Genomic DNA, 26212 nt, shown 5'->3' with positions numbered 1-26212 from the left:
AGTGACACGCTCAGTGTATTTCTGGAACACTTTATATCTGAATAGTGACACGCTCAGTGTATTTCTGGAACACTTTATATCTGAATAGTGACAAGCTCAGTGTATTTCTGGAACACTGTATATCTGAATAGTGACACGCTCAGTGTATTTCTGGAACACTGTATATCTGAATAGTGACACACTCAGTGTATTTCTGGAACACTGTATATCTGAATAGTGACACGCTCAATGTATTTCTGGAACACTGTCTATCTAAATAGTGACATGCTCAGTGTATTTCTGGAACACTTTATATCTGAAAAGTGACAAGCTCAGTGTATTTCTGGAGCGCTGTTTAATTGAATAGTGACACGGTCAGTGTATTTCTTGAACACTTTATATCTGAACAGTGACACGCTCAGTGTATTTCTGGAGCGCTGTATATCTGAATAGTGACACGCTCAGTGTATTTCTGGAACACACTATATCTGAATAGTGACACGCTCAGTGTATTTCTGGAACACTGTATATCTGAAAAGTGACAAGCTCAGTGTATTTCTGGAACACTGTATTTCTGAATAGTGACACACTCAGTGTATTTCTGGAACACTGTCTATCTAAATAGTGACATGCTCAGTGTATTTCTGGAACACTTTATATCTGAACAGTGACACGGTCAGTGTATTTCTGGAACACTGTATATCTAAATAGTGACACGCTCAGTGTATTTCTGGAGCGCTGTTTATCTGAATAGTGACAAGCTCAGTGTATTTGTGGAACACTGTCTATCTAAATAGTGACACGCTGAGTGTATTTCTGTAACACTGTATATCTGAATAGCGACACGCTCAGTGTATTTCTGGAACACACTATATCTGAATAGTGACACGCTCAGTGTAATTCTGGAACACTTTATATCTGAATAGTGACACGCTCAGTGTATTTCTGGAACACTGTATACCTGAATAGTGACACGCTCAGTGTATTTCTGGAACACTTCATATCTGAACAGTGACACGCTCAGTGTATTTCTGGAACACTGTATATCTAAATAGTGACACGCTCAGTGTATTTCTGGAGCGCTGTTTATCTGAATAGTGACACGCTCAGTGTATTTCTGGAACACTGTATTTCTGAATAGTGACACGCTCAGTGTATTTCTGGGGCGCTGTATATCTGAATAGCGACACGCTCAGTGTATTTCTGGAACACTGTATATCCGAATAGCGACACGCTCAGTGTATTTCTGGAACACACTATATCTGAATAGTGACACGCTCAGTGTATTTCTGGAACACTTTATATCTGAATAGTGACACGCTCAGTGTATTTCTGGAACACTTTATATCTGAATAGTGACAAGCTCAGTGTATTTCTGGAACACTGTATATCTGAATAGTGACACACTCAGTGTATTTCTGGAACACTGTATATCTGAATAGTGACACACTCAATGTATTTCTGGAACACTGTCTATCTAAATAGTGACATGCTCAGTGTATTTCTGGAACACTTTATATCTGAACAGTGACACGCTCAGTGTATTTCTGGAACACTGTATATCTAAATAGTGACACGCTCAGTGTATTTCTGGAGCGCTGTTTATCTGAATAGTGACAAGCTCAGTGTATTTCTTGAACACTGTATATCTGAATAGTGACACGCTCAGTGTATTTCTGGAACACTGTATATCTGAATAGTGACACACTCAGTGTATTTCTGGAACACTGTACATCTGAATAGTGACATGCTCAGTGTATTTCTGGAACACTTTATATCTGAACAGTGACACACTCAGTGTATTTCTGGAACACTGTATATCTAAATAGTGACACGCTCAGTGTATTTCTGGAGCGCTGTTTATCTGAATAGTGAGAAGCTCAGTGTATTTGTGGAACACTGTCTATCTAAATAGTGACACGCTGAGTGTATTTCTGGAACACTGTATATCTGAATAGCGACACGCTCAGTGTATTTCTGGAACACACTATATCTGAATAGTGACACGCTCAGTGTAATTCTGGAACACTTTATATCTGAATAGTGACACGCTCAGTGTATTTCTGGAACACTGTATATCTGAATAGTGACACGCTCAGTGTATTTCTGGAACACTTCATATCTGAACAGTGACACGCTCAGTGTATTTCTGGAACACTGTATATCTAAATAGTGACACGCTCAGTGTATTTCTGGAGCGCTGTTTATCTGAATAGTGACACGCTCAGTGTATTTCTGGAACACTGTATTTCTGAATAGTGACACGCTCAGTGTATTTCTGGAGCGCTGTATATCTGAATAGCGACACGCTCAGTGTATTTCTGGAACACTGTATATCCGAATAGCGACACGCTCAGTGTATTTCTGGAACACACTATATCTGAATAGTGACACGCTCAGTGTATTTCTGGAACACTTTATATCTGAATAGTGACACGCTCAGTGTATTTCTGGAACACTTTATATCTGAATAGTGACAAGCTCAGTGTATTTCTGGAACACTGTATATCTGAATAGTGACACGCTCAGTGTATTTCTGGAACACTGTATATCTGAATAGTGACACACTCAGTGTATTTCTGGAACACTGTATATCTGAATAGTGACACGCTCAATGTATTTCTGGAACACTGTCTATCTAAATAGTGACATGCTCAGTGTATTTCTGGAACACTTTATATCTGAAAAGTGACAAGCTCAGTGTATTTCTGGAACACTTTATATCTGAATAGCGACACGCTGAGTGTATTTCTGGAACACTGTATATCTGAATAGAGACACGCTCAGTGTGTTTCTGGAGCGCTGTTTATCTGAATAGTGACACGCTCAGTGTGTTTCTGGAACACTGTATATCTGAATAGTGACAAGCTCAGTGTTTTCTGGAACACTTTATATCTGAATAGTGACACACTCAGTGTATTTCTGGAGCGCTGTATATCTGAATAGTGACAAGCTCAGTGTATTTCTGGAACACTGTCTATCTAAATAGTGACACACTCAGTGTATTTCTGGAACACTGTATATCTGAATAGTGACACGCTCAGTGTATTTCTGGAACACACTATATCTAAATAGTGACACGCTCAGTGTATTTCTGGAACACTTTATATCTGAATAGTGACACACTCAGTGTATTTCTGGAGCGCTGTTTATCTGAATAGTGACAAGCTCAGCGTATTTCTGGTACACTGTATATCTAAATAGTGACACGCTGAGTGTATTTCTGGAACACTGTATATCTGAATAGTGACACGCTCAGTGTGTTTCTGGAACACTGTATATCTGAATAGTGACAAGCTCAGTGTATTTCTGGAAGACACTATATCTGAATAGTGACACACTCAGTGTGTTTCTGGAACACTGTATATCTAAATAGTGACACACTCAGTGTATTTCTGGAACACTGTATATCTGAATAGTGACACACTCAGTGTATTTCTGGAACACTGTCTATCTAAATAGTGACACACTCAGTGTATTTCTGGAACACTGTATATCTGAATAGTGACACACTCAGTGTATTTCTGGAACACTGTATATCTGAATAGTGACACACTCAGTGTATTTCTGGAACACTGTCTATCTAAACAGTGACACACTCAGTGTATTTCTGGTACACTGTATATCTGAATAGTGACACGCTCAGTGATATTCTTGGCTATTTTATAGACGAAGTGAGTGAGTGATTAAGTATGGTTTTACGCTGCTTTCAGCAATATTTCAGCAATATCGATAGCGAATGCTGTAACCACTGGGCTACCTGAAGTCCCCTATAGACGATGAGGTCAGTGACATACGCCTGAACCTGTCCCCTATAGACGATGAGGTCAGTGACATACGCCTGAACCTGTCCCCTATAGACGATGAGGTCAGTGACATACGCCTGAACCTGTCCCCTATAGACGATGAGGTCAGTGACATACGCCTGAACCTGTGCCCTATAGACGATGAGGTCAGTGACATACGCCTGAACCTGTTTGAATATTCCTTCATATGTACTTTCATCAGACAATTCTGACATTATTGACATAACTGACACCTGTGTATTCATAGCTTTCGGACATGGGAACCCTGCCAACTTACACTTGTCAGAGGAGTCGCTGATCGCTGACTTGTGGTGGCAATGTGGTGCCTCACTCTCAGAGTGTGGGTTCAAATCTCGGATGGGACTCAATCCAAAGAAAGAAGAACTAGAATTTGTTCTTCACTAAGGAAGTGTTATCCCTAAGATAACAATTGATACATTTGATGTATTTTCATCATTGACATTATTGACATCATTGACAGTATCTCACGATGACGAGTATTCGGTGATATCGTTCAATGCGGATATTTGATCATATACACATATTGTGGGTTCGAATCCCGGTTCGTCCCGATCGTGTTTCTAGGTTTGTCAGCACCATACTAATGCTCGTGGGTTTCACCGAAGTTGTAAACGCCTGCCTCACTTTCCTCCCCCATTACGCAGACCCGTCGCGATATAACTGTCATAATGTTGAACCCAACTCACTCACTCGCTCATATACACACCATGCACAAACCATAGTTGTGTCAATAAACATGTCATATTTCAATGCAGCCTGAAACTATCACATTGTATTTAGATTGATCTACGCCATCACCTTCTACATCTCCCCACCACTACACCCGACACAGTTTGAGATACAGGCGTGTCAGACGAGATGATAATTTTATTCCTGGCTGTGATCTCACTTACGTCACGTGACTTTATTGTCAACATTTCAAGGTGTTTATGTATTTATATTTAATATGAAAGGCGTGCAGTTGTTTAACATACGCCACTGGAGATAAACATGCAATGTCAAAACACAATTTCCTTCATCTCATGTGCAATATCAAAGTGCGATTCCCGAGTGGTCCATCTGCCCATCTGTTAACATACTCCTTGAGTAGTCACGTGGCACTTCCGTATATCACCGACTGTACACTTGAATATACCTTTGAAGAAGATGAAAGAAGATGGAAACCCATAATGCATGCATGCAGTCATCCCTCCAGAGACGGGGGGGGGGGGGGGGCTGTTACAGCATGCCGCGCTCGGTCATGTCATATACTTCACCACCTTATAACAAGAACACCGTAGTGTTGCTGGGTCATTCCAACATTCTACGTCATGTGATTCAGGTAGAGGAGAGTCTAGGTTAGGACGATGCCTCAGGGAGAAGTCATGTGACTCAGGGAAGTCATGTGACTCAGGGTCAGTCATGTGACTCAGGGAAAGTCATATCACTCTGGGAAAGTCATATCACTCTGGGAAAGTCATATCACTCAGGGAAAGTCATATCACTCTGGGAAAGTCATGTTACCCAGGTGAAGTCATGTGACTCAGGGTCAGTCATGTGACTCAGGGGAAGTCATGTGACTCAGGTGAAGTCATGTGACTCAGGGGAAGTCATGTGATTCAGGGAAAGTCATGTTACTCAGGGGAAGTCATGTGACTCAGGGGAAGTCATGTGACTCAGGGGACGTCATGTGACTCAGGGTCAGTCATGTGACTCAGGGTAAGTCATGTGACTCAGGGTCAGTCATGTGACTCAGGGAAAGACATGTGACTCAGGGGACGTCATGTGACTCAGGGAAAGTCATGTTACTCAAGGGAAGTCATATCACTCAGGGAAAGTCATGTGACTCGGGGGAAGTCATGTGACTCAGAGAAAGTCATGTGACTCGGGGGAAGTCATGTACCTCAGGGGAAGATGCGTTCTTTATGGGGAGTCGTGTGATTCAGGTGGAATCACGTGCATGGAATTCATGAGAGTCAATGTGAGTTGTGTGTCTGAGGGGAATTCATGAGAGTCAATGAGAGTTGTGTGTCTGAGGGGAATTGACGAGAGTCAATGTGAGTTGTGTGTCTGAGGGGAATTCATGAGAGTCAATGGGAGTTGTGTGTCTGAGGGGAATTGACGAGAGTCAATGGGAGTTGTGTGTCTGAGGGGAATTGACGAGAGTCAATGGGAGTTGTGTGTCTGAGGGGAATTGACGAGAGTCAATGGGAGTTGTGTGTCTGAGGGGAATTGACGAGAGTCAAACGGAGTTGTGTGTCTGAGGGGAATTGACGAGAGTCAATGGGAGTTGTGTGTCTGAGGGGAATTGACGAGAGTCAAACGGAGTTGTGTGTCTGAGGGGAATTCACGAGAGTCAATGGGAGTTGTGTGTCTGAGGGGAATTGACGAGAGTCAATGGGAGTTGTGTGTCTGAGGGGAATTGACGAGAGTCAAACGGAGTTGTGTGTCTGAGGGGAATTGACGAGAGTCAATGGGAGTTGTGTGTCTGAGGGGAATTGACGAGAGTCAAACGGAGTTGTGTGTCTGAGGGGAATTGACGAGAGTCAATGGGAGTTGTGTGTCTGAGGGGAATTGACGAGAGTCAAACGGAGTTGTGTGTCTGAGGGGAATTCACGAGAGTCAATGGGAGTTGTGTGTCTGAGGGGAATTGACGAGAGTCAATGGGAGTTGTGTGTCTGAGGGGAATTCACGAGAGTCAATGGGAGTTGTGTGCCCCGTCCTTTGAGGTGGGTAGGTTATTTGCTTCAGGAAAGTCATGCAATAATATTTACTGGTCGTTTTTGTATTAAAACAAGCTTTGTCAAATAAGAAAGGCGACCTGTGAATAGTTTATGATTAGAAATCACATATGTACTCTTTTCTCATTCTCGATATGTGAAATTACCACGCGAAAATACGTGAATGTTCGTGAGTTCAGTTAGGTTTGTTTTGTAATTGTGGTTATCGTGATCACTCACTCACTCACTCACTCACTCACTCCACATACAATACTCGCAGTTTATTTCGTTCAAACAGATTAATTCTTTTAAATAAGAGGATCTGGCTACGTAATCACAGATAGTTTAGCCTATGCCACGGAGCAGCTACACCTGCCAAGTTCGGCACGTGGTTCTGCAGTCTGACAGACGCACAGCAAACCAAGATGTCTCCCAAACAGTCTGAAGGCAGATAGTTCTGGCAGCCCCCGAGGTGGGCGGTACAGCCACACATGTCACTACCGAGTGATGGGCCTATTGTTTACACATAGACCACTGAGTGAACAATCTCAGTGAACAATACGAATACAAGTGGCCGTGGTTTCTGGTCTTATTTATGTTTCAGTAATTCCGCAATTTGTCTACAATAGGGTTATGTGTGAGTTCCCTGTCGTTTGAATCAGTCCCAACTTGTACTATAGGCACCATAAAACTCTATCCCGTTCTCCAGACACTATCAACTCCATCTTGTTCTCCAGACACTATCAACTCCATCTTGTTCTCCAGACACTATCAACTCAATCCTGTTCTCCAGACACTATCAACTCAATCCTGTACCACAGACACTACTAACTCAATCCTGTTCTCCAGACACTATCAACTTCACCCTGTTCTCCAGACACTATTAACTCCGTCCTGTTCTCCAGAGACAACTAACTCAATCCTTTTCTCCAGACACTATCAACTTCACCCTGTTCTCCAGACACTATCAACTCAATCCTGTTCTCCAGACACTATCAACACCATCTTGTTCTCCAGACACTATCAACTCCATCCTGTTCTCCAGACACTATCAACTCCATCCTGTTCTCCAGACACTATCAACTCCACCCTGTTCTCCAGACACTATCAACTCCACCCTGTTCTCCAGACACTATCAACTCCATCCCGTTCTCCAGACACTATCAACTCCATCCTGTTCTCCAGACACTATCGCCTCCACCCTGTTCTCCAGACACTATCGCCTCCACCCTGTTCTCCAGACACTATCAGCCCGATCATGTTCTCCAGACACTATCAACTCCACCCTGTTCTCCAGACACTATCAACTCCATCCTGTTCTCCGGACACCATCAGCCCGATCATGTTTTTAAGGCACTATAAAAACCTAGCCAAGACAACGTTTCACTGCTACTCGGAGCTTGTAAACCTAATCTCAAGACAAGAATATGTTAAACGTTTGCCAGGCGAGATCTAACCATCATAGGGAGCTGCCTCGTTTGTCCCGTCTGGTGCCCAGTTGATGCTGTCTGACCGTACAACGTAATGACTGGCAATTTGTATTCTAACCACAGATATTCAATCAGAATTATTCATCCTGAAACTATTACACTTTGTCTCGACCGCGAGTCAGGATTATACATACACAACCCCAAACAGCAGTATTCGAGTGCTGTGCGGTCATTCTCATCTCTGTTTGAAATATCCACATGTATTCCACTGAAGCGCAGTATGTCACGGACAATACTCGGCAAGAATTCCACGTTCATAATGTACAAGCATAATTGGGTGCAATTCGAACCACAAGAAGCGCATCCTCGGTGACAAGGGTCGCGACTCTGATTAACAGGTTCAGGTGCTCTGACCACAGTAAACCGTGATGATGTAGAGTGCACAAAACTTCATCTTTGACATTTGGGTGAATGAGTTAAAATTTAACTTCTCATCAGTATAATTTCAGCTATATAGTGACCTTTGGCATTTGGTGTGGCATACACCGGTCTCCACTGAGCCAGCAGGGGGCACCCACTCTCCCGCATTAGCCACGCAGCCCAATCGACTTGTCTTGTAAATTACTTAATCTCTGCTGAAGCAGATGGCAAATCTCAAACGCCAATGAAATTTGTATTTGCTGTCAAAATGCCGGTCATATAGTACTCGACTGATTTGATAATGGGGACATGTTTTCTCGGGGGAGTGATTCCGTTTCTGAGATTGACAATCGAACGTTTACTCACTCCTGTCTACTTCAGTACAAAGACCCATTGATACTGAACCGCAAAAGAAACGTCACGATGGATAGATATATGAGAAACCTTATTTGTCCAAACACTGTAAACATACTTTGAGACGAAACTTGGCAAATCTGATCATCGAGGTTGAAATTAAAGTGTCAAATGTTCTTAAAGTGAAACAAACAACACTAGTCTCTGAGAAAATGGCGTCACAAGTCAGTATCTCGTGTGTCCGCAATGTGCATTGATGACTGCCGTGCAACGTCGATACATGGAATGGATGAGGCGGTTGATGAAGGCCATAGGTACTTGAGCCCACACTCTAAGGAACGCCTGACGCAGTTCAGCTGTAGTGGTCGGCCTTGGTCGGACGTCCCACACGCGCTCAATGGGATTTAATTCGGGACTTAGGGCAGGCCACTGCATGGTTCTGATGCCATTCTGCTGAAGGAAGTCTATTGTTGCTCTCGCAGTGCGGGCACGTGACAAATGAGGCATTGCGTGTGGTCTCAAGACTTGATCATTGTACCGAGCTGATGTGACACCATTGCCTCTCATTGGACCGATGTTCTGGAAGACCACAGGGCCGACCCTCTGTGAAAGACCAATTCCACCCCACACCATGATGCTCGGACCACCCCACGAGAGTCTCTCAACAACACAAGCATCCGAATATCGTTCCCCATGGCGACGCCTTATTCTCTCTTTTGCCATCTGCTGTAGAGACACAGTAACGGCTCTCGTCTGAGAAGAGGTCTCTTCACCATTGCTGGTGGCGCCAATGCTGATGCTGTGTTGCCCACTGAAGACGGTCGTGGCAATGACGTTGTGTCAAAATGGGTCCTCGGTGTGGCCTATGACAGTGGAGGTGTCTGCTCGTCAATCGTCGACGCATGGTGTCCGCACTGATGTGTCGCTGGTGTGTCCCCGTGGTCTGTCGAGCAGTTTCCGCAGCAGTAACAAAGCGATTTTGAAGATGCTGTCGCACAATCTGACGATCCTGACGTCGGGTGGTGACCCTTGGTCTTCCCCTACGTGGTCGGTCATCTGTAGTGTTGGTGGTCTGGTACCGTTGCTGGAGCCTGTATATGTTCCTTACGTGGACCTGAAATGCATCGGCTACTTGCCGGGCGGTTTGTCCAGCATGCAATCGTCCAAGGGCTCGGTGTCGCTGATTTCTTGTCAATCTTGGTATGTGGTAGCAATCCAATAACGAATGAATGTTATCCGATCTGGGTGGACTTTTATAGGGCAAGAAATGGGGGAACGCATGTGCATTTCAATGTGCACGGAACTCACGTGCATCGGGTTTCCATGGCCGTGGCCGTGATGCGTTTGGGCGATCGGTTTTATTGTCACCAATTTTATTTTTCCGGTCAAGGTAATGTTAAATTTTAGAAACTTTATCAAAAATTATCAAGATATCTAAATTACAACTTTTCATGCAATTTTACTTGGGGGACGTTTCTTTTGCGGTTCAGTATAGTTTAGAGGCCGGACATTTACCTCAGCTGCAAAACCAGAGAGGTTTTTTATTTAAACCAAAGCCTGAAAATCATCTGGCAACAAGGTAATGTTTTCTGGCAGTCAAAGGATCGAATTATAGTTATTTTTTTCAAGAATTTTCAGGGACAATTTATTTTCTTCGATAAAATCACAGGTCACCCCGAATATCAAACGGTCGGCGCTTAGCACGCTTGCGTCCGTCTATCACATGTGTGTGTCACATAGCGTCAGTCCATCACATGTGTGTGTCACATAGCGTCAGTTAATCACATGTGTGTGTCACATAGCGTCAGTCAATCAAATGTGTGTGTCACATAGCGTCAGTCAATCAAATGTGTGTGTCACATAGCGTCAGTCCATCACATGTACATGTATGTGTCACATAGCGTCAGTCCATCACATGTATGTGTCACATAGCGTCAGTCCATCACATGTACATGTATGTGTCACATAGCCTCAGTCTATCACATGTATGTGTCACATAGCGTCAGTGCATCACATGTATGTGTCACATAGCCTCAGTCCATCACATGTATGTGTCACATAGCGTCCGTCCATCACATGTATGTGTCACATAGCGTCAGTCCATCACATGTACATGTATGTGTCACATAGCCTCAGTCTATCACATGTATGTGTCACATAGCGTCAGTGCATCACATGTATGTGTCACATAGCCTCAGTCCATCACATGTATGTGTCACATAGCGTCCGTCCATCACATGTATGTGTCACATAGCCTCAGTCCATCACATGTATGTGTCACATAGCCTCAGTACTACATCATTGTGATCGATCAAGTACATATGTACCTCGCAGTACACTGGGGACACGGAGACAAACTGTCCATCACATCCAAGTTCATTTCATGCGCACAACATCTTCACAATGTCACGTGCAGCGGAGCCCTTCGACCTGCGTGGTGCTGTGTGTGCACAGTGCATTGCATGTACTCGCCAATAAACAAACGGTGTAGGAAATACGTATACGTATGTGACCTGGTGGTAAAGGAAATACATATACTTATGTGACCCTGCGTTGTAGGAAATACGTATACGTATGTGACCTGGCGGTGTAGGAATATGTATACGTATGTGACCTGGCGGTAAAGGAAATACATATACGTATGTGACATTGCGGTAAAGGAAATATGTATAGTGTTAGCAAAACCATGATCAGAATGAAAAAGACCAAATCAGTCTGGATTAGATTTACGTGTTCTTGTTTCCGTATATGATTTTTGTTATCGGGAGTTCACGCCTGTGGTTACATCGCTCCTGCAGCTCGCCTTTGATTGCTGTGAGATGACATTCGTACAGTCCGAACCAGTACAGGGGTCCCCATGACAACCACCGGTATTGCATGGGACAATGTTGTAAGTTTTCACAAGGTAATTATAACTGTAAAACAGAATGTAGTTTAGTTTACTCACCGTCTGCAGACACTTTCCTTTTCCGCACAAGATCTATTTTGTTCGCAACCAGGATTATTGCGCGGTCTGTCCCGAAGTCAACCCTCAGGTATCTGACAATGGAGTTGGCCACTCCGAAGGAGGCGTGGTCGGTGATGGAGAAAACAACGATGTATGCATCTACTTGAAGTTGTTCGGAGGATATCTGAAACACAAACATGCAACTAGTGACGACCGTGTGGACATCTGGCTTCCTCTGTGTCGTGACGGCTCTCCTCACGTCCACCTGCGGAACTTCACCAAGCATACACAGTTACTATACCATCACATGTCCCTTGCTAATCACAACACAGCATACAGATGTTGTGACGAATATATCTCCCGGAACATGCATTTGTTATAAAATATTACAAACATTCATATGGTGTCATCATTGAGTACAGTCGGGGAACGTGTGGCTCGGTCGCAATTCCTTGTGTAGATCTTCGTAACCTGGGCACACTAGAAACACATTACCGTGGGTTCGAATGCAGTGTAGTGTATAGCAGTGTAGTGTATAGCAGTGTAGTGTATAGCAGTGTAGTGTATAGCAGTGTAGTGTATAACAGTGTAGTGTATAACAGTGTAGCGTATAGCAGTGTAGCGTATAACAGTGTAGTGTATAGCAGTGTAGTGTATAGCTGTGTAGTGTATAGCAGTGTAGTGTATAACAGTGAACTGTATAGCAGTGTAGTGTATAGCAGTGTAGTGTATAACAGTGTAGTGTATAGCAGTGTAGTGTATAGCAGTGTTGTGTATAACAGTGTAGTTTATAGCAGTGTAGTGTATAGCAGTGTAGTGTATAACAGTGTAGTGTATAGCAGTGTAGTGTATAGCAGTGTAGTGTATAACAGTGTAGTGTATAGCAGTGTAGTGTATAACAGTGTAGTGTATAACAGTGTAGTGTATAGCAGTGTAGTGTATAACAGTGTAGTGTATAGCAGTGTAGTGTATAGCAGTGTAGTGTATAACAGTGTAGTGTATAGCAGTGTAGTGTATAACAGTGTAGTGTATAGCAGTGTAGTGTATAGCAGTGTAGTGTATAGCAGTGTAGTGTATAACAGTGTAGTGTATAGCAGTGTAGTGTATAGCAGTGTAGTGTATAACAGTGTAGTGTATAACAGTGTAGTGTATAGCAGTGTAGTGTATAACAGTGTAGTGTATAACAGTGTAGTGTATAGCAGTGTAGTGTATAACAGTGTAGTGTATAACAGTGTAGTGTATAGCAGTGTAGTGTATAGCAGTGTAGTGTATAACAGTGTAGTGTATAACAGTGTAGTGTATAGCAGTGTAGTGTATAACAGTGTAGTGTATAACAGTGTAGTGTATAGCAGTGTAGTGTATAACAGTGTAGTGTATAACAGTGTAGTGTATAGCAGTGTAGTGTATAGCAGTGTAGTGTATAACAGTGTAGTGTATAACAGTGTAGTGTATAACAGTGTAGTGTATAACAGTGTAGTGTATAGCAGTGTAGTGTATAACAGTGTAGTGTATAACAGTGTAGTGTATAACAGTGTAGTGTATAACAGTGTTGTGTATAACAGTGTAGTGTATAGCACTGTAGTGTATAACAGTGTAGTGTGCAGCAGTGTAGTGTATAGCAGTGTAGTGTGCAGCAGTGTAGTGTATAGCAGTGTAGTGTATAACAGTGTAGTGTATAGCAGTGTAGTGTATAACAGTGTAGTGTATACCAGTGTAGTGTATAGCAGTGTAGTGTATACCAGTGTAGTGTATAACAGTGTAGTGTATAACAGTGTAGTGTATAACAGTTTAGTGTATAGCAGTGTAGTGTATAACAGTGTAGAGTACAGGAGTGTAGTGTATAACAGTGTAGTGTATAACAGTGTAGTGTATAGCAGTGTAGTGTATAACAATGTAGTGTATAACAGTGTAGGGTATAGCAGTGTAGTGTATAGCAGTGGAGTGTATAACAGTGTAGTGTATAGCTGTGTAGTGTATAGCAGTGTAGTGTATAACAGTGTAGTGTAGCAGTGTAGTGTATAACAGTGTAGTGTATAGCTGTGTAGTGTATAGCAGTTGGTGTATAGCAGTGTAGTGTATAACAGTGTAGTGTATAACAGTGTAGTGTACAGCAGTGTTGTGTATAACAGTGTAGTGTATAACAGTGTAGTGTGCAGCAGTGTAGTGTACAGCAGTGTTGTGTATAAGAGGATAGTATATAGCACTGTAGTGTATAGCAGTGTTGTGTATAACAGGATAGTATATAGCAGTGTAGTGTATAGCAGTGTAGTGTATAACAGTGTAGTGTATAGCAGTGTAGTGTATAGCAGTGTAGTGTATAGCAGTGTAGTGTATAGCAGTGTAGTGTATAACAGTGTAGTGTATAACAGTGTAGTGTATAGCAGTGTAGTGTATAACAGTGTAGTGTATAGCAGTGTAGTGTATAGCAGTGTAGTGTATAACAGTGTAGTGTATAACAGTGTAGTGTATAGCAGTGTAGTGTATAACAGTGTAGTGTATAACAGTGTAGTGTATAACAGTGTAGTGTATAGCAGTGTAGTGTATAGCAGTGTAGTGTATAGCAGTGTAGTGTATAACAGTGTAGTGTATAGCAGTGTAGTGTATAGCAGTGTAGTGTATAACAGTGTAGTGTATAACAGTGTAGTGTATAGCACTGTAGTGTATAACAGTGTAGTGTGCAGCAGTGTAGTGTATAGCAGTGTAGTGTGCAGCAGTGTAGTGTATAGCAGTGTAGTGTATAACAGTGTAGTGTATAGCAGTGTAGTGTATAACAGTGTAGTGTATACCAGTGTAGTGTATAGCAGTGTAGTGTATACCAGTGTAGTGTATAACAGTGTAGTGTATAACAGTGTAGTGTATAACAGTTTAGTGTATAGCAGTGTAGTGTATAACAGTGTAGAGTACAGGAGTGTAGTGTATAACAGTGTAGTGTATAACAGTGTAGTGTATAGCAGTGTAGTGTATAACAATGTAGTGTATAACAGTGTAGGGTATAGCAGTGTAGTGTATAGCAGTGGAGTGTATAACAGTGTAGTGTATAGCTGTGTAGTGTATAGCAGTGTAGTGTATAACAGTGTAGTGTAGCAGTGTAGTGTATAACAGTGTAGTGTATAGCTGTGTAGTGTATAGCAGTTGCTGTATAGCAGTGTAGTGTATAACAGTGTAGTGTATAACAGTGTAGTGTACAGCAGTGTTGTGTATAACAGTGTAGTGTATAACAGTGTAGTGTGCAGCAGTGTAGTGTACAGCAGTGTTGTGTATAAGAGGATAGTATATAGCACTGTAGTGTATAGCAGTGTTGTGTATAACAGGATAGTATATAGCAGTGTTGTGTATAGCAGTGTCGTGTACAGCAGTGTAGTGTATAACAGTGTAGTGTATAACAGTGTAGTGTATAGCAGTGTTGTGTATAACAGTGTAGTGTATAGCAGTGTAGTGTATAACAGTGTAGTGTATAGCTGTGTAGTGTATAGCAGTGTAGTGTATAGCAGTGTAGTGTATAACAGTGTAGTGTATAGCTGTGTAGTGTATAGCAGTTAGTGTATAGCAGTGTAGTGTATAACAGTGTAGTGTACAGCAGTGTTGTGTATAACAGTGTAGTGTATAACAGTGTAGTGTATAACAGTGTAGTGTATAACAGTGTAGTGTATAACAGTGTTGTGTATAACAGTGTAGTGTATAACAGTGTAGTGTATAGCAGTGTAGTGTGCAGCAGTGTAGTGTATAGCAGTGTTGTGTATAAGAGGATAGTATATAGCTGTGTAGTCTATGACAATGTAGTTTATAACATTGTTGTGTATAACAGTTTGTTGTATAGCAGTGTAGTTAAGAGCAGTGTAGTTATTTGCTTTTGCTTTTTTATGTCAGTGATATATTATCATTAGTGTATAATATGTATTATCAGTGGTGTATTACTGGTTATGTATTATCAGTTGTGTATTATTGGTTGTATATTTTCGGTGGTATACTCTAGGTGGTATATTATCGGTGGTATACGCTAGGTGGTATATTATCGGTGGTATACTCTAGATGGTATATTATCGGTGGTATACTCTTGGTGGTATATTATCGGTGGTATACTCTAGGTGGTATATTATCGGTGGTATACTCTTGGTGGTATATTATCGGTGGAATACTCTAGGTGGTATATTATCGGTGACATATTGTCGCTGGTATGTCAGTGCATTAGTCATCATTACAGACACAGTCTTGGAGAACAGGGATCTCTCCATAAGATGTTATTTTATTTCCATACCAACATCGATCAAACACTCAAACGTTAACAAGGGCTCCTAAGTTCATTGATGATAATTCCTTGGTAATTCTTTGATGATCCGTGGACGACATAAAGGCGAGAAGTATCACTGACATAAATGTCAAATCTGACAGGACTGATATGCATGGCAGTCTGTGACGTAGGCAAACCTCGCCGGAACTCTTTGTGACATCATAACTGATGTTTATTACATGTTTCCATGACAACAAACATTGTCAGTGACGTCAAGACTCTCTTTGTTAGACCATGTGCAATAGGACGACGGTGTCTACACATTCATCAAAGGGGATGTCAGAGAGGGCGTTGCCAGAACAGCTGATATCTTGCCGTCTATCATCTGTCTATATCAGCTGTCTCTATCAGCTGTGTCTATCAACCCGTGGCCAATCATCAGTGTATCAGCCATATCCACGTTCAACTGTTTAACATTAAGACACCGATATCAGTTTCCATTCATTACATTGCCCCCGGTGTAGAACTAAACGTATCAGGCCTGAAGGACACACCCGGGTTGAGTTTCCATTTCTTGTTACATTTCGGGTCTAATTCTTCAGTGGATGTCAGCTAATGCTTCAGTCAGCGGTTGTCAGCTAATGCTTCAGTCAGCGGTTGTCAGCTAATGCTTCAGTCAGTGGTTGTCAGCTAATGCTTCAGTTAGTCGTTGTCAGCTAATGCTTCAGTCAGTGGTTGTCAACAAATGCTTCAGTTAGTGGTTGTCAACTAATACTTCAGTTAGTGGTTGTCAACTAATGCTTCAGTTAGTGGTTGTCAACTAATGCTTCAGTCAGTGGTTGTCAGCTAATGCTTCAGTCAGTGGTTGTCAGCTAATGCTTCAGTCAGTGGTTGTCATCTAATGCTCAAGTCAGTGGTTGTCAACTAATGCTCAAGTCAGTGGTTGTCAACTAATGCTTCAGTCAGTGGTTGTCAACTAATGCTTCAGTCAGTGGTTGTCAACTAATGCTTCAGTCAGTGGTTGTCAACTAATGCTTCAGTCAGTGGTTGTCAGCTAATGCTTCAGTCAGTGGTTGTCAGCTAATGCTTCAGTCAGTGGTTGTCAACTAATGCTTCAGTCAGTGGTTGTCAACTAATGCTCAAGTCAGTGGTTGTCAACTAATGCTTCAGTCAGTGGTTGTCAACTAATGCTTCAGTCAGTGGTTGTCAACTAATGCTCAAGTCAGTGGTTGTCAACTAATGCTTCAGTCAGTGGTTGTCAGCTAATGCTTCAGTCAGTGGTTGTCAGCTAATGCTTCAGTCAGTGGTTGTCAACTTATGCTTCAGTCAGTGGTTGTCAACTAATGCTCAAGTCAGTGGTTGTCAACTAATGCTTCAGTCAGTGGTTGTCAACTAATGCTTCAGTCAGTGGTTGTCAACTAATGCTTCAGTCAGTGGTTGTCAGCTAATGCTTCAGTTAGTGGTTGTCAACTAATGCTTCAGTCAGTGGTTGTCAGCTAATGCTTCAGTCAGTGGTTGTCAACTAATGCTTCAGTCAGTGGTTGTCAACTAATGCTTCAGTCAGTGGTTGTCAACTAATGCTTCTGACTCGTCTCGTTATGTGTTGGTTTATTGCCTTCTCTGTGTGAGTTTGAGTTTGTATCACGATAGACGCGACGATATTGCGAATTTATCATCCAAAACTGGCTCCCACAGGAGATATCGTTTGGGTGGGGGCAAGCGATATCTACAGTGTAGATATTGCTGCAATGAAATTACATCACAATGCTTTGCTGATCATTGTGACGCCACTGGTTATTATGACGTCACAATCAAATGACATCACTAATGGCTCTGCTACTGAAGCTGTTAGCAGTACTGTTTTACACAGAAGACACTGCTAATTACTGTCAACAAATTGAAAAAGCTGGAAGAATGATGTTGGATGATAAATAAAATCTCACCCTTGTGTCTTTTGATATCAAATATAACAACACTCGTTGATAAAAGTGGCAAAAATCCTCGGCAAGCCTCGAATTTTTCCACTTTTACCAACTGATATATTTGATATCAAAGGACACTTGGGTGAGATTCTCTATATCCCGCAAAACATCCCTCCGCAAAATGTTCTTGGCGCGAGAAATGAACCTGCTGAGTGCAAAACAGATTTTCTTTCCATACATGAGATCGAAATCTGTTTTGACAGAAATATCGGCGGTTCTTTCATTGAGATGGCTATTTCCGACTGTTTCTCAGATCGACCTCGACTCATCAGTCGGCCAACAGAACTTATATATAAGCCTCAGCCACCACCTCCGTAGTGTACAAGAAGTTACTCTGAAGGCTGCTGATAGTAGACGTGCCTAGCCTTCAGCCCGTACGCGTCTAGGTGTATGTCTAGATACGTGTCTAGTCGTGTCCATCAATGGATGTGTTTAAGCCCCTCCCCCCCCCCTCCTCCGATCCATGGATGTGTTAAAGGACCCCCCACCCACCCCCCACCCCCGTCTATCAATGGATGTATGTAACGATCCCCGTCTATCAATAAATGTGTTTAAGGACCCCCGTCTATCAATAAATGTGTTTAAGGACCCCCGTCTATCAATAAATGTGTTTAAGGACCCCCGTCTATTCAGTGGCCATACAGGGTGCAGGGACAGGGACAGTAGGCAGATGGTTGTGTGACAGCAGGAACAACGCCAGCAGCTTGAGAGCAGATTACATCATCACCGACATCTGTGAGCCATGTGAAGTGTGATCATGATAATATGCCCATCAGCGCATTCACCAGATTGTTTAAATAGGATGGATTTACTACCAGTCCTTTGATGCTGTATCTACTACCTCCACGACTGTGTATAAGTAACACATGTATGTGTACACAGAGTCATTGGTGCCAGGTGTCCGCACATACACACAGTCGGGGCCGATGATTGGGATGGTTAGTAAATCATACAGTTATATATGTAAACAGGTGTCTGAGATTTACTGTTGGCCAGAAATCAGAAGCCCTGCGTTTGGCTTGATGATGGTAATCAGATCTAGATCAAGTTTGTTTGATTACAGTCTCCCCAATATTGATAATAATGTAATGTATAGGGAATAACAGTGTGTACTGGTTTGTGGTTTGCTGGTTTGTTTGAGTGTCACAACAGCAACGCCTTATTGTAAGTTCATTAAAACGGGGCAATGACACCTGGAACAACGTCTCCGAAGCTATTTCGGAGGCCACGGTTCGGAGAAGTTCCTGGCGATACCGGGAGGTGTGGGATAGAGTGTTGTGGGCGGGAGCTTGTTGGGGTGTGTTGGTGGGGGAGATAGCGGGAGGTGTGGGAGAGAGTGTTGTGGGCGGGAGTTTGTTGGGGTGTGTTGGTGGGGGAGATAGCGGGAGGTGTGGGAGAGAGTGTTGTGGGCGGGAGCTTGTTGGGGTGTGTTGGTGGGGGAGATAGCGGGAGGTGTGGGAGAGAGTGTTGTGGGCGGGAGCTTGTTGGGGTGTGTTGGTGGGGGAGTGAGATAGCGGGAGGTGTGGGAGAGAGTGTTGTGGGTAGGAGCTTGTTGGGGTGTGTTGGTTGGGGAGTGAGATAGCGGGAGGTGTGGGGTAGAGATTTGTGGAGGGAGTTTGTTGGGGTGTGTTGGTGGGAGAGTGAGATAGCGGGAGGTGTGGGATAGAGAGTTGTGGAGGGAGTTTGTTGGGGTGTGTTGGTGGGGGAGTGAGATAGCGGGAGGTGTGGGATAGCGTGTTGTGGGCGGGAGCTTGTTGGGGTGTGTTGGTGGGGGAGTGAGATAGCGGGAGGTGTGGGAGAGAGTGTTGTGGGTGGGAGCTTGTTGGGGTGTGTTGGTGGGGGAGTGAGATATCGGGTGGTGTGGGATAGAGATTTGTGGGCGGGAGTTTGTTGGGGTGTGTTGGTGGGGGAGTGAGATAGCGGGAGGCGTGGGATAGAGAGTTGTGGGCGGGAGCTTGTTGGGGTGTGTTGGTGGGGGAGTGAGATAGCGGGAGGTGTGGGATAGAGATTTGTGGGCTGGAGTTTGTTGGGGTGTGTTGGTAGGGGAGATAGCGGGATGTGTGGGAGAGAGTGTTGTGGGCGGGAGTTTGTTGGGGTGTGTTGGTGGGGGAGTGAGATAGCGGGAGGTGTGGGATAGAGAGTTGTGGGCGGGAGCTTGTTGGGGTGTGTTGGTAGGGGAGATAGCGGGATGTGTGGGATAGCGTGTTGTGGGCGGGAGTTTGTTGGGGTGTGTTGGTGGGGGAGTGAGATAGCGGGAGGTGTGGGATAGAGAGTTGTTGGCGGGAGCTTGTTGGGGTGTGTTCGTGGGGGAGATAGCGGGTGGTTTTGGATAGAGAGTTGTTGGCGGGAGTTTTTTGGGGTGTGTTGGTGTGGGAATGAGATAGCGGGAGGCATGGTATAGAGAGTTGTGGGCGGGAGCTTGTTGGGTGGGTTGTGTTGGTGGGGGAGTTAGCGGGAGGTGTGGTATAGATTGTTGTGGGCGGGAGTTTGTTGGAGAATGTTGGTGGGGGAGATATCGGGAGGTGTGGGAGAGAGAGTTGTGGGCGAGAGTTTTTTTGGGTGTGTTGGTGGGGGAGTGAGATAGCGGGAGGTTGGGGATAGAGAGTTGTGGGCGGGAGTTTGTTGGAGAATGTTGGTGGGGGAGATATCGGGAGGTGTGGGAGAGAGAGTTGTGGGCGAGAGTTTTTTTGGGTGTGTTGGTGGGGGAGTGAGATAGCGGGTGGTGTGGGAGAGAGTGTTGTGGGCGGGAGTTTGTTGGGGTGTGTGTTGTTGGCGGGAGCTTGTTGGGGTGTGTGTTGTGGGCGGGAGTTTGTTGGGGTGTGTGTTGTGGGCGGGAGTTTGTTGGGGTGTGTTGGTGGGGGAGTGAGATAGCGGGTGGTGTGGGAGAGAGTGTTGTTGGCGGGAGCTTGTTGGGTGGGTTGTGTTGGTGGGGGAGTGAGATAGCGGTAGGTTGGGGATAGAGTGTTGTGGGCGGGAGCTTGTTGGGCTGTGTTGGTGCGGAGTGAGATAGCGGGAGGTTGGGGATAGAGTGTTGTGGGCGGGAGCTTGTTGGGTTGTGTTGGTGGGGGAGTGAGATAGCGGGAGGTGTGGGAGAGAGTGTTGTGGGCGGGAGCTTGTTGGGGTGTGTTGGTGGGGGAGTGAGATAGCGGGAGGTGTGGTATAGATTGTTGTGGGCGGGAGCTTGTTGGGGTGTGTTGGTGGGGGAGATAGCGGGAGGTGTGGGAGAGAGTGTTGTGGGCGGGAGCTTGTTGGGGTGTGTTGGTGGGGGAGATAGCGGGAGGTGTGGGAGAGAGTGTTGTGGGCGGGAGCTTGTTGGGGTGTGTTGGTGGGGGAGTGAGATAGCGGGTGGTGTGGGAGAGAGTGTTGTGGGCGGGAGCTTGTTGGGGTGTGTTGGTGGGGGAGTGAGATAGCGGGAGGTGTGGGAGAGAGTGTTGTGGGCGGGAGCTTGTTGGGGTGTGTTGGTGGGGGAGATAGCGGGAGGTGTGGGAGAGAGTGTTGTGGGCGGGAGCTTGTTGGGGTGTGTTGGTGGGGGAGTGAGATAGCGGGTGGTGTGGGAGAGAGTGTTGTGGGCGGGAGCTTGTTGGGGTGTGTTGGTGGGGGAGTGAGATAGCGGGAGGTGTGGGAGAGAGTGTTGTGGGCGGGAGCTTGTTGGGGTGTGTTGGTGGGGGAGATAGCGGGAGGCGTGGTATAGAGAGTTGTGGGCGGGAGCTTGTTGGGGTGTGTTGGTCGGGGAGTTAGGGTTGAGGTGGCGATGTAGGGTGGTGGAGATGGAGATGTGTTTTTGTGTTTCTGTGCTGGATAGTAACTGTAATTACTGGAGATGGTGGAGGTGGTGGTGGATTTATTTCTGTGTTTCTCAGCTGTGACCATGCACAGATGTATATCTGTATCTGTGTGTTTCTCAGCTGGATGTGGTCTACAGCACCCACCGTGACCGTGCCCAGATGTATGCCTGTATCTGTGTGTTTCTCAGCCGTGACCGTGCCCAGATGCATGCCTGTATCTGTGTGTTTCTCAGCTGGATGTGGTCTACAGCACCCACCGCGACCGTGCCCAGATGTATGCCTGTATCTGTGTGTTTCTCAGCTGGATGTGGTCTACAGCACCCACCGTGACCGTGCCCAGATGTATGCCTGTATCTGTGTGTTTCTCAGCCGTGACCGTGCCCAGATGCATGCCTGTATCTGTGTGTTTCTCAGCTGGATGTGGTCTACAGCACCCACCGCGACCGTGCCCAGATGTATGCCTGTATCTGTGTGTTTCTCAGCTGGATGTGGTCTACAGCACCCACCGTGACCGTGCCCAGATGTATGCCTGTATCTGTGTGTTTCTCAGCTGGATGTGGTCTACAGCACCCACCGTGACCGTGCCCAGATGTATGCCTGTATCTGTGTGTTTCTCAGCTGGATGTGGTCTACAGCACCCACCGTGACCGTGCCCAGATGTATGCCTGTATCTGTGTGTTTCTCAGCTGGATGTGGTCTACAGCACCCACCGTGACCGTGCCCAGATGCATGCCTGTATCTGTGTGTTTCTCAGCCGTGACCGTGCCCAGATGCATGCCTGTATCTGTATCTATAGATGTCTTTGGGCCGGGCTACTTACTGTGCGTTCAACAGGGTCAAAGAACTCGAGTGTGGACTCCACTCCGTCCAACTGCACAGCTACAGTCATCGTGTTGCCCCCCTCTGAAACACAAACACCACCGTCAACATCGTACATCGCTACATCGTACATTACATCGCCACATCGTAAGTCCTACATCGGTTCATCATACAGTCCTACGTCGTACATCGCTACATTGCTACATCACTACATCGCACACAGCCACATCGCACGGTGTTACCGTCATATCATGTCGACATTGCAACGCTGAATAGAGCTAATAAAATGGAAATTAATTTGTTAAGGCATTCCAAAATAAATATTTCATAAATACGTGTGTCAAAATGTGTGTCATCCTTCAGTTTACCTCAACAGTTGTGGACCGAGTCACATGACCTTGAAGCGCCACAAGATCTGGGCCTACTTGCACAAAGCGATCTTAGCGCTAAGACTATTGTAAGCCTATGTTAAAGTATAGGAGTTACGATCATCTTAGCGCTAAGATCGCTTTGTGCAAGAGGGCCCTGGTATCTACTACCTGGGGACGGGGCAAGCACCGATGCTTCAGGGGGAGACAACCCACATGACTACCTGCATCCTCTGTGAGGCGCCACAGGGCGGGAAGCAGGCACCGCTGTGATAAACATCTTCCGTGCAAGGAAGTGATCGTTTACACTTATGGAGTCCCCATGCAGTGTTAATGACTGGGCGGACGAGGGCTGCACTGGGTAGAAAGAGGGGATACGGGATCGAAACAAAACAAGCAGACTGATAATCAGGCTCATGTAAAGGGAGAGATAATAACCTTTGACCTTGAAGTGTTACAGTTGTAAGGTTTGACGCATCTACCCGAGGCAAAATCGTTAACTGGACTTTCAAAGTCAGTTAACGCCTTTGCCTCTGAAGGATGGGTTGGACGTGGCAGAACACCTGACGGGGAGAGAGCCTGGAGAATGTTCACTGAGCTACACAGCGATGTCGTGACGCGACGTGGTGGAGCAGCCAGCGCCTTGGCACCGGACTTACCTCACCCATGTCTAAATGTCTTGTACTATAAAAAGTAGTCGGTAACAGTCGCAGGAATACATAAAAACATGGTATTTTGTTTATACTTGACAATACACTAACCTTGTGAAAGATGTGAGGTTTTAAGTTTTATGAAAGCTATAAGGCAGACATATCAGAGCTAAATATCAATCAGAAGAGGCAAAGAAATCTTTGGACACCCAGGGCGTTCTACACACATGATATACAGCTGCATTGACACAGGGCGTTCTACACACATAATGTACAGCTACATTGACACAGGGCGTTCTACACATATAGCATACAGCTACATTGACCCAGGGCGTTCTACACACATAGCATACAGCTACATTGACCCAGGGCGTTCTACACATAATGTACACCTACATTGACCCAGGGCGTTCTACACACATAATGTACACCTACATTGACCCAGGGCGCTCTGCACACATAATGTACATCTACATTGACCCAGTGCGCTCTGCACACATAATGTACATCTACATTGACCCAGGGCGCTCTGCACACATAATGTACACCTACATTGACCCAGGGCGCTCTGCACACATAATGTACACCTACATTGACCCAGGGCGCTCTGCACACATAATGTACACCTACATTGACCCAGGGCGTTCTACACACATAATGTACACCTACATTGACCCAGTGCGCTCTACACACATAATGTACATCTACATTGACCCAGTGCGCTCTACACACATAATGTACACCTACATTGACCCAGTGCGCTCTACACACATAATGTACATCTACATTGACCCAGTGCGCTCTGCACACATAATGTACATCTACATTGACCCAGGGCGCTCTGCACACATAATGTACACCTACATTGACCCAGGGCGCTCTGCACACATAATGTACACCTACATTGACCCAGGGCGCTCTGCACACATAATGTACACCTACATTGACCCAGGGCGTTCTACACACATAATGTACACCTACATTGACCCAGGGCGTTCTACACATATAATGTACATCTACATTGACCCAGGGCGCTCTGCACACATAATGTACACCTACATTGACCCACCACGCCCTACAGTTGAATTTTCACTACGTCCTACAGTTTTATATCAAAACGCCCCGCAGTTGTATTTATATGACCACGCCCTACAGTTTTGTTTGACCATACCCCCGAGTTTTATATAACCACGCCCTATAGTTTTATATAACGACGCCCCACATTTTAAATAACCACGCCCATCAGTTTTATTTTCACTACGTCTTACAGTTTTATATAAAAACGCCCCACAGCTATATTTATATAACCACGCCCTACAGTTTTATGTAACCACGCCTCACAGTTTACGTAACCACGCCCCAAAGTGTTACAGTTGTAACTGAAAACAATATGTAGCCCCCAGGGCCTAGACCAGTCAGACTACTAACATGTTGGCAAACATTTAGTCGGTGAGCCGGTGCAGGCATGGTTTCTCATCCTTCAGGCTTAGATTTACTCTTCAGTTTTTATAACTATATGCACAACCATACTTTGAAACAAATGCATTTTGTAACAGATTTTGAAATATTTACTTGACTTTTACGAGCCAGCCCACGTCATATTTTTTCAGGAATCCTTATTTGCTGCACTGCACCGCCAGACAGTGTATATCGCCGCAGTGTTCAGCTTCAACAGGTCGTTGTGGCGCTCTTCATACACGCGCCAGATCAGCGGACGAACACGGAGTCATGCAGCTTCTCACTCATTTTCAATGTTCAACCGAATTTGTATTTTTAGCGGATTTCTAAAATTATACACTTTCCCCAAAAATTGGGGGCGAAGAAATATCAGCTTTGAAAAATGATTCACTGATATACATGTGTAGAACGGTTTCGGATTCAAAACCTAACGCCCCAGTACATCCGAAACATGGCATGTGGACCATTCTTCCGTGCTCGTGGTAGGGGTTTTGATACTGCAGTGATAGGACGCCGCTTTGAACCATCAGTAGTGTTGAGTTCCACTTTCCATAGTAAACGCAGGCTCTCTGCTTTTGCTTTAATACAGCGTTTGTGACCAGATGGGATAGGTATCGTCTACAACTTGAGGAACTCCAATAAAGGGCAATTGGGATGCATCAAACTGGTAGCACTCAGCGACAGATAGCTAAAATGTTCAATGTGTCTCAGTATGTGATATGCAGGCTGCCGACACAAAATTAGAAATCACCTGCTTATCTGTGAGCTCGGCGAACACCGTCCAGCCAGACGCCAATGGTGTTTCGAGTGCAGAACTGAAGGAACTGTGGACTGTCTCACGTAATGTTTTCAGAATCCACATCCACTCATGACTTTCTGGATCCGTATGCACGTGTCTGGAGAGGTTCCAAACAAACGTCATGCGAACATCAACGTAATGCACCTGAGATATTCAGGGTAGGGTCTGTAGTTACATGGGGCGGGATCACGATTGACTGCCAGAACGCCCCTATATATTGCCTTTGTAAGGATCACTGGACAGTGTACCGAGACAACCTACTGGCGCAAAGAGTTATGCTGTTGTCGCGCCATGCTGGTCCGCGCTATTTCCTCCAAGACGATAACGCTCGTGCCCACCCGACGTATCGTAACTGACTACCTCTTGCAGCAAAACATCACCAGAATGCAATGGCCAGTATACACCAGTGCTTGCGTGCTTGGTCCTGACCTTTTCCCTGTAGAGCATGCCTGCAGAGCTCGATACAG

General features: G+C 44.9%; 1 protein-coding gene across 1 annotated transcript in view; it reads right to left on the bottom strand.

Annotated features, from left to right (window-relative positions):
* The window catches only part of LOC124121589 (GTP-binding protein RAD-like), a 50583-nt gene that overhangs the window by 9539 nt on the left and 14832 nt on the right, over nucleotides 1-26212 (bottom strand). The window contains exons 2-3 of the mRNA XM_048388732.1: nucleotides 22472-22554; nucleotides 11657-11840 (exon numbers count right to left, since the gene is read on the bottom strand). Of these exons, the coding sequence (XP_048244689.1) occupies nucleotides 11657-11840; nucleotides 22472-22554 (267 nt within the window). The remainder of the gene's footprint in view (nucleotides 1-11656; nucleotides 11841-22471; nucleotides 22555-26212) is intronic.

This window comes from Haliotis rufescens, unplaced genomic scaffold (assembly GCF_023055435.1).
Source record: "Haliotis rufescens isolate VD_foot unplaced genomic scaffold, xgHalRufe1.0.p SCAF_78, whole genome shotgun sequence".
Taxonomy (NCBI): domain Eukaryota; kingdom Metazoa; phylum Mollusca; class Gastropoda; order Lepetellida; family Haliotidae; genus Haliotis; species Haliotis rufescens.
Note: the sequence above shows the minus strand (reverse complement) of the source record. Positions and strands in the feature narration are given on the sequence as shown.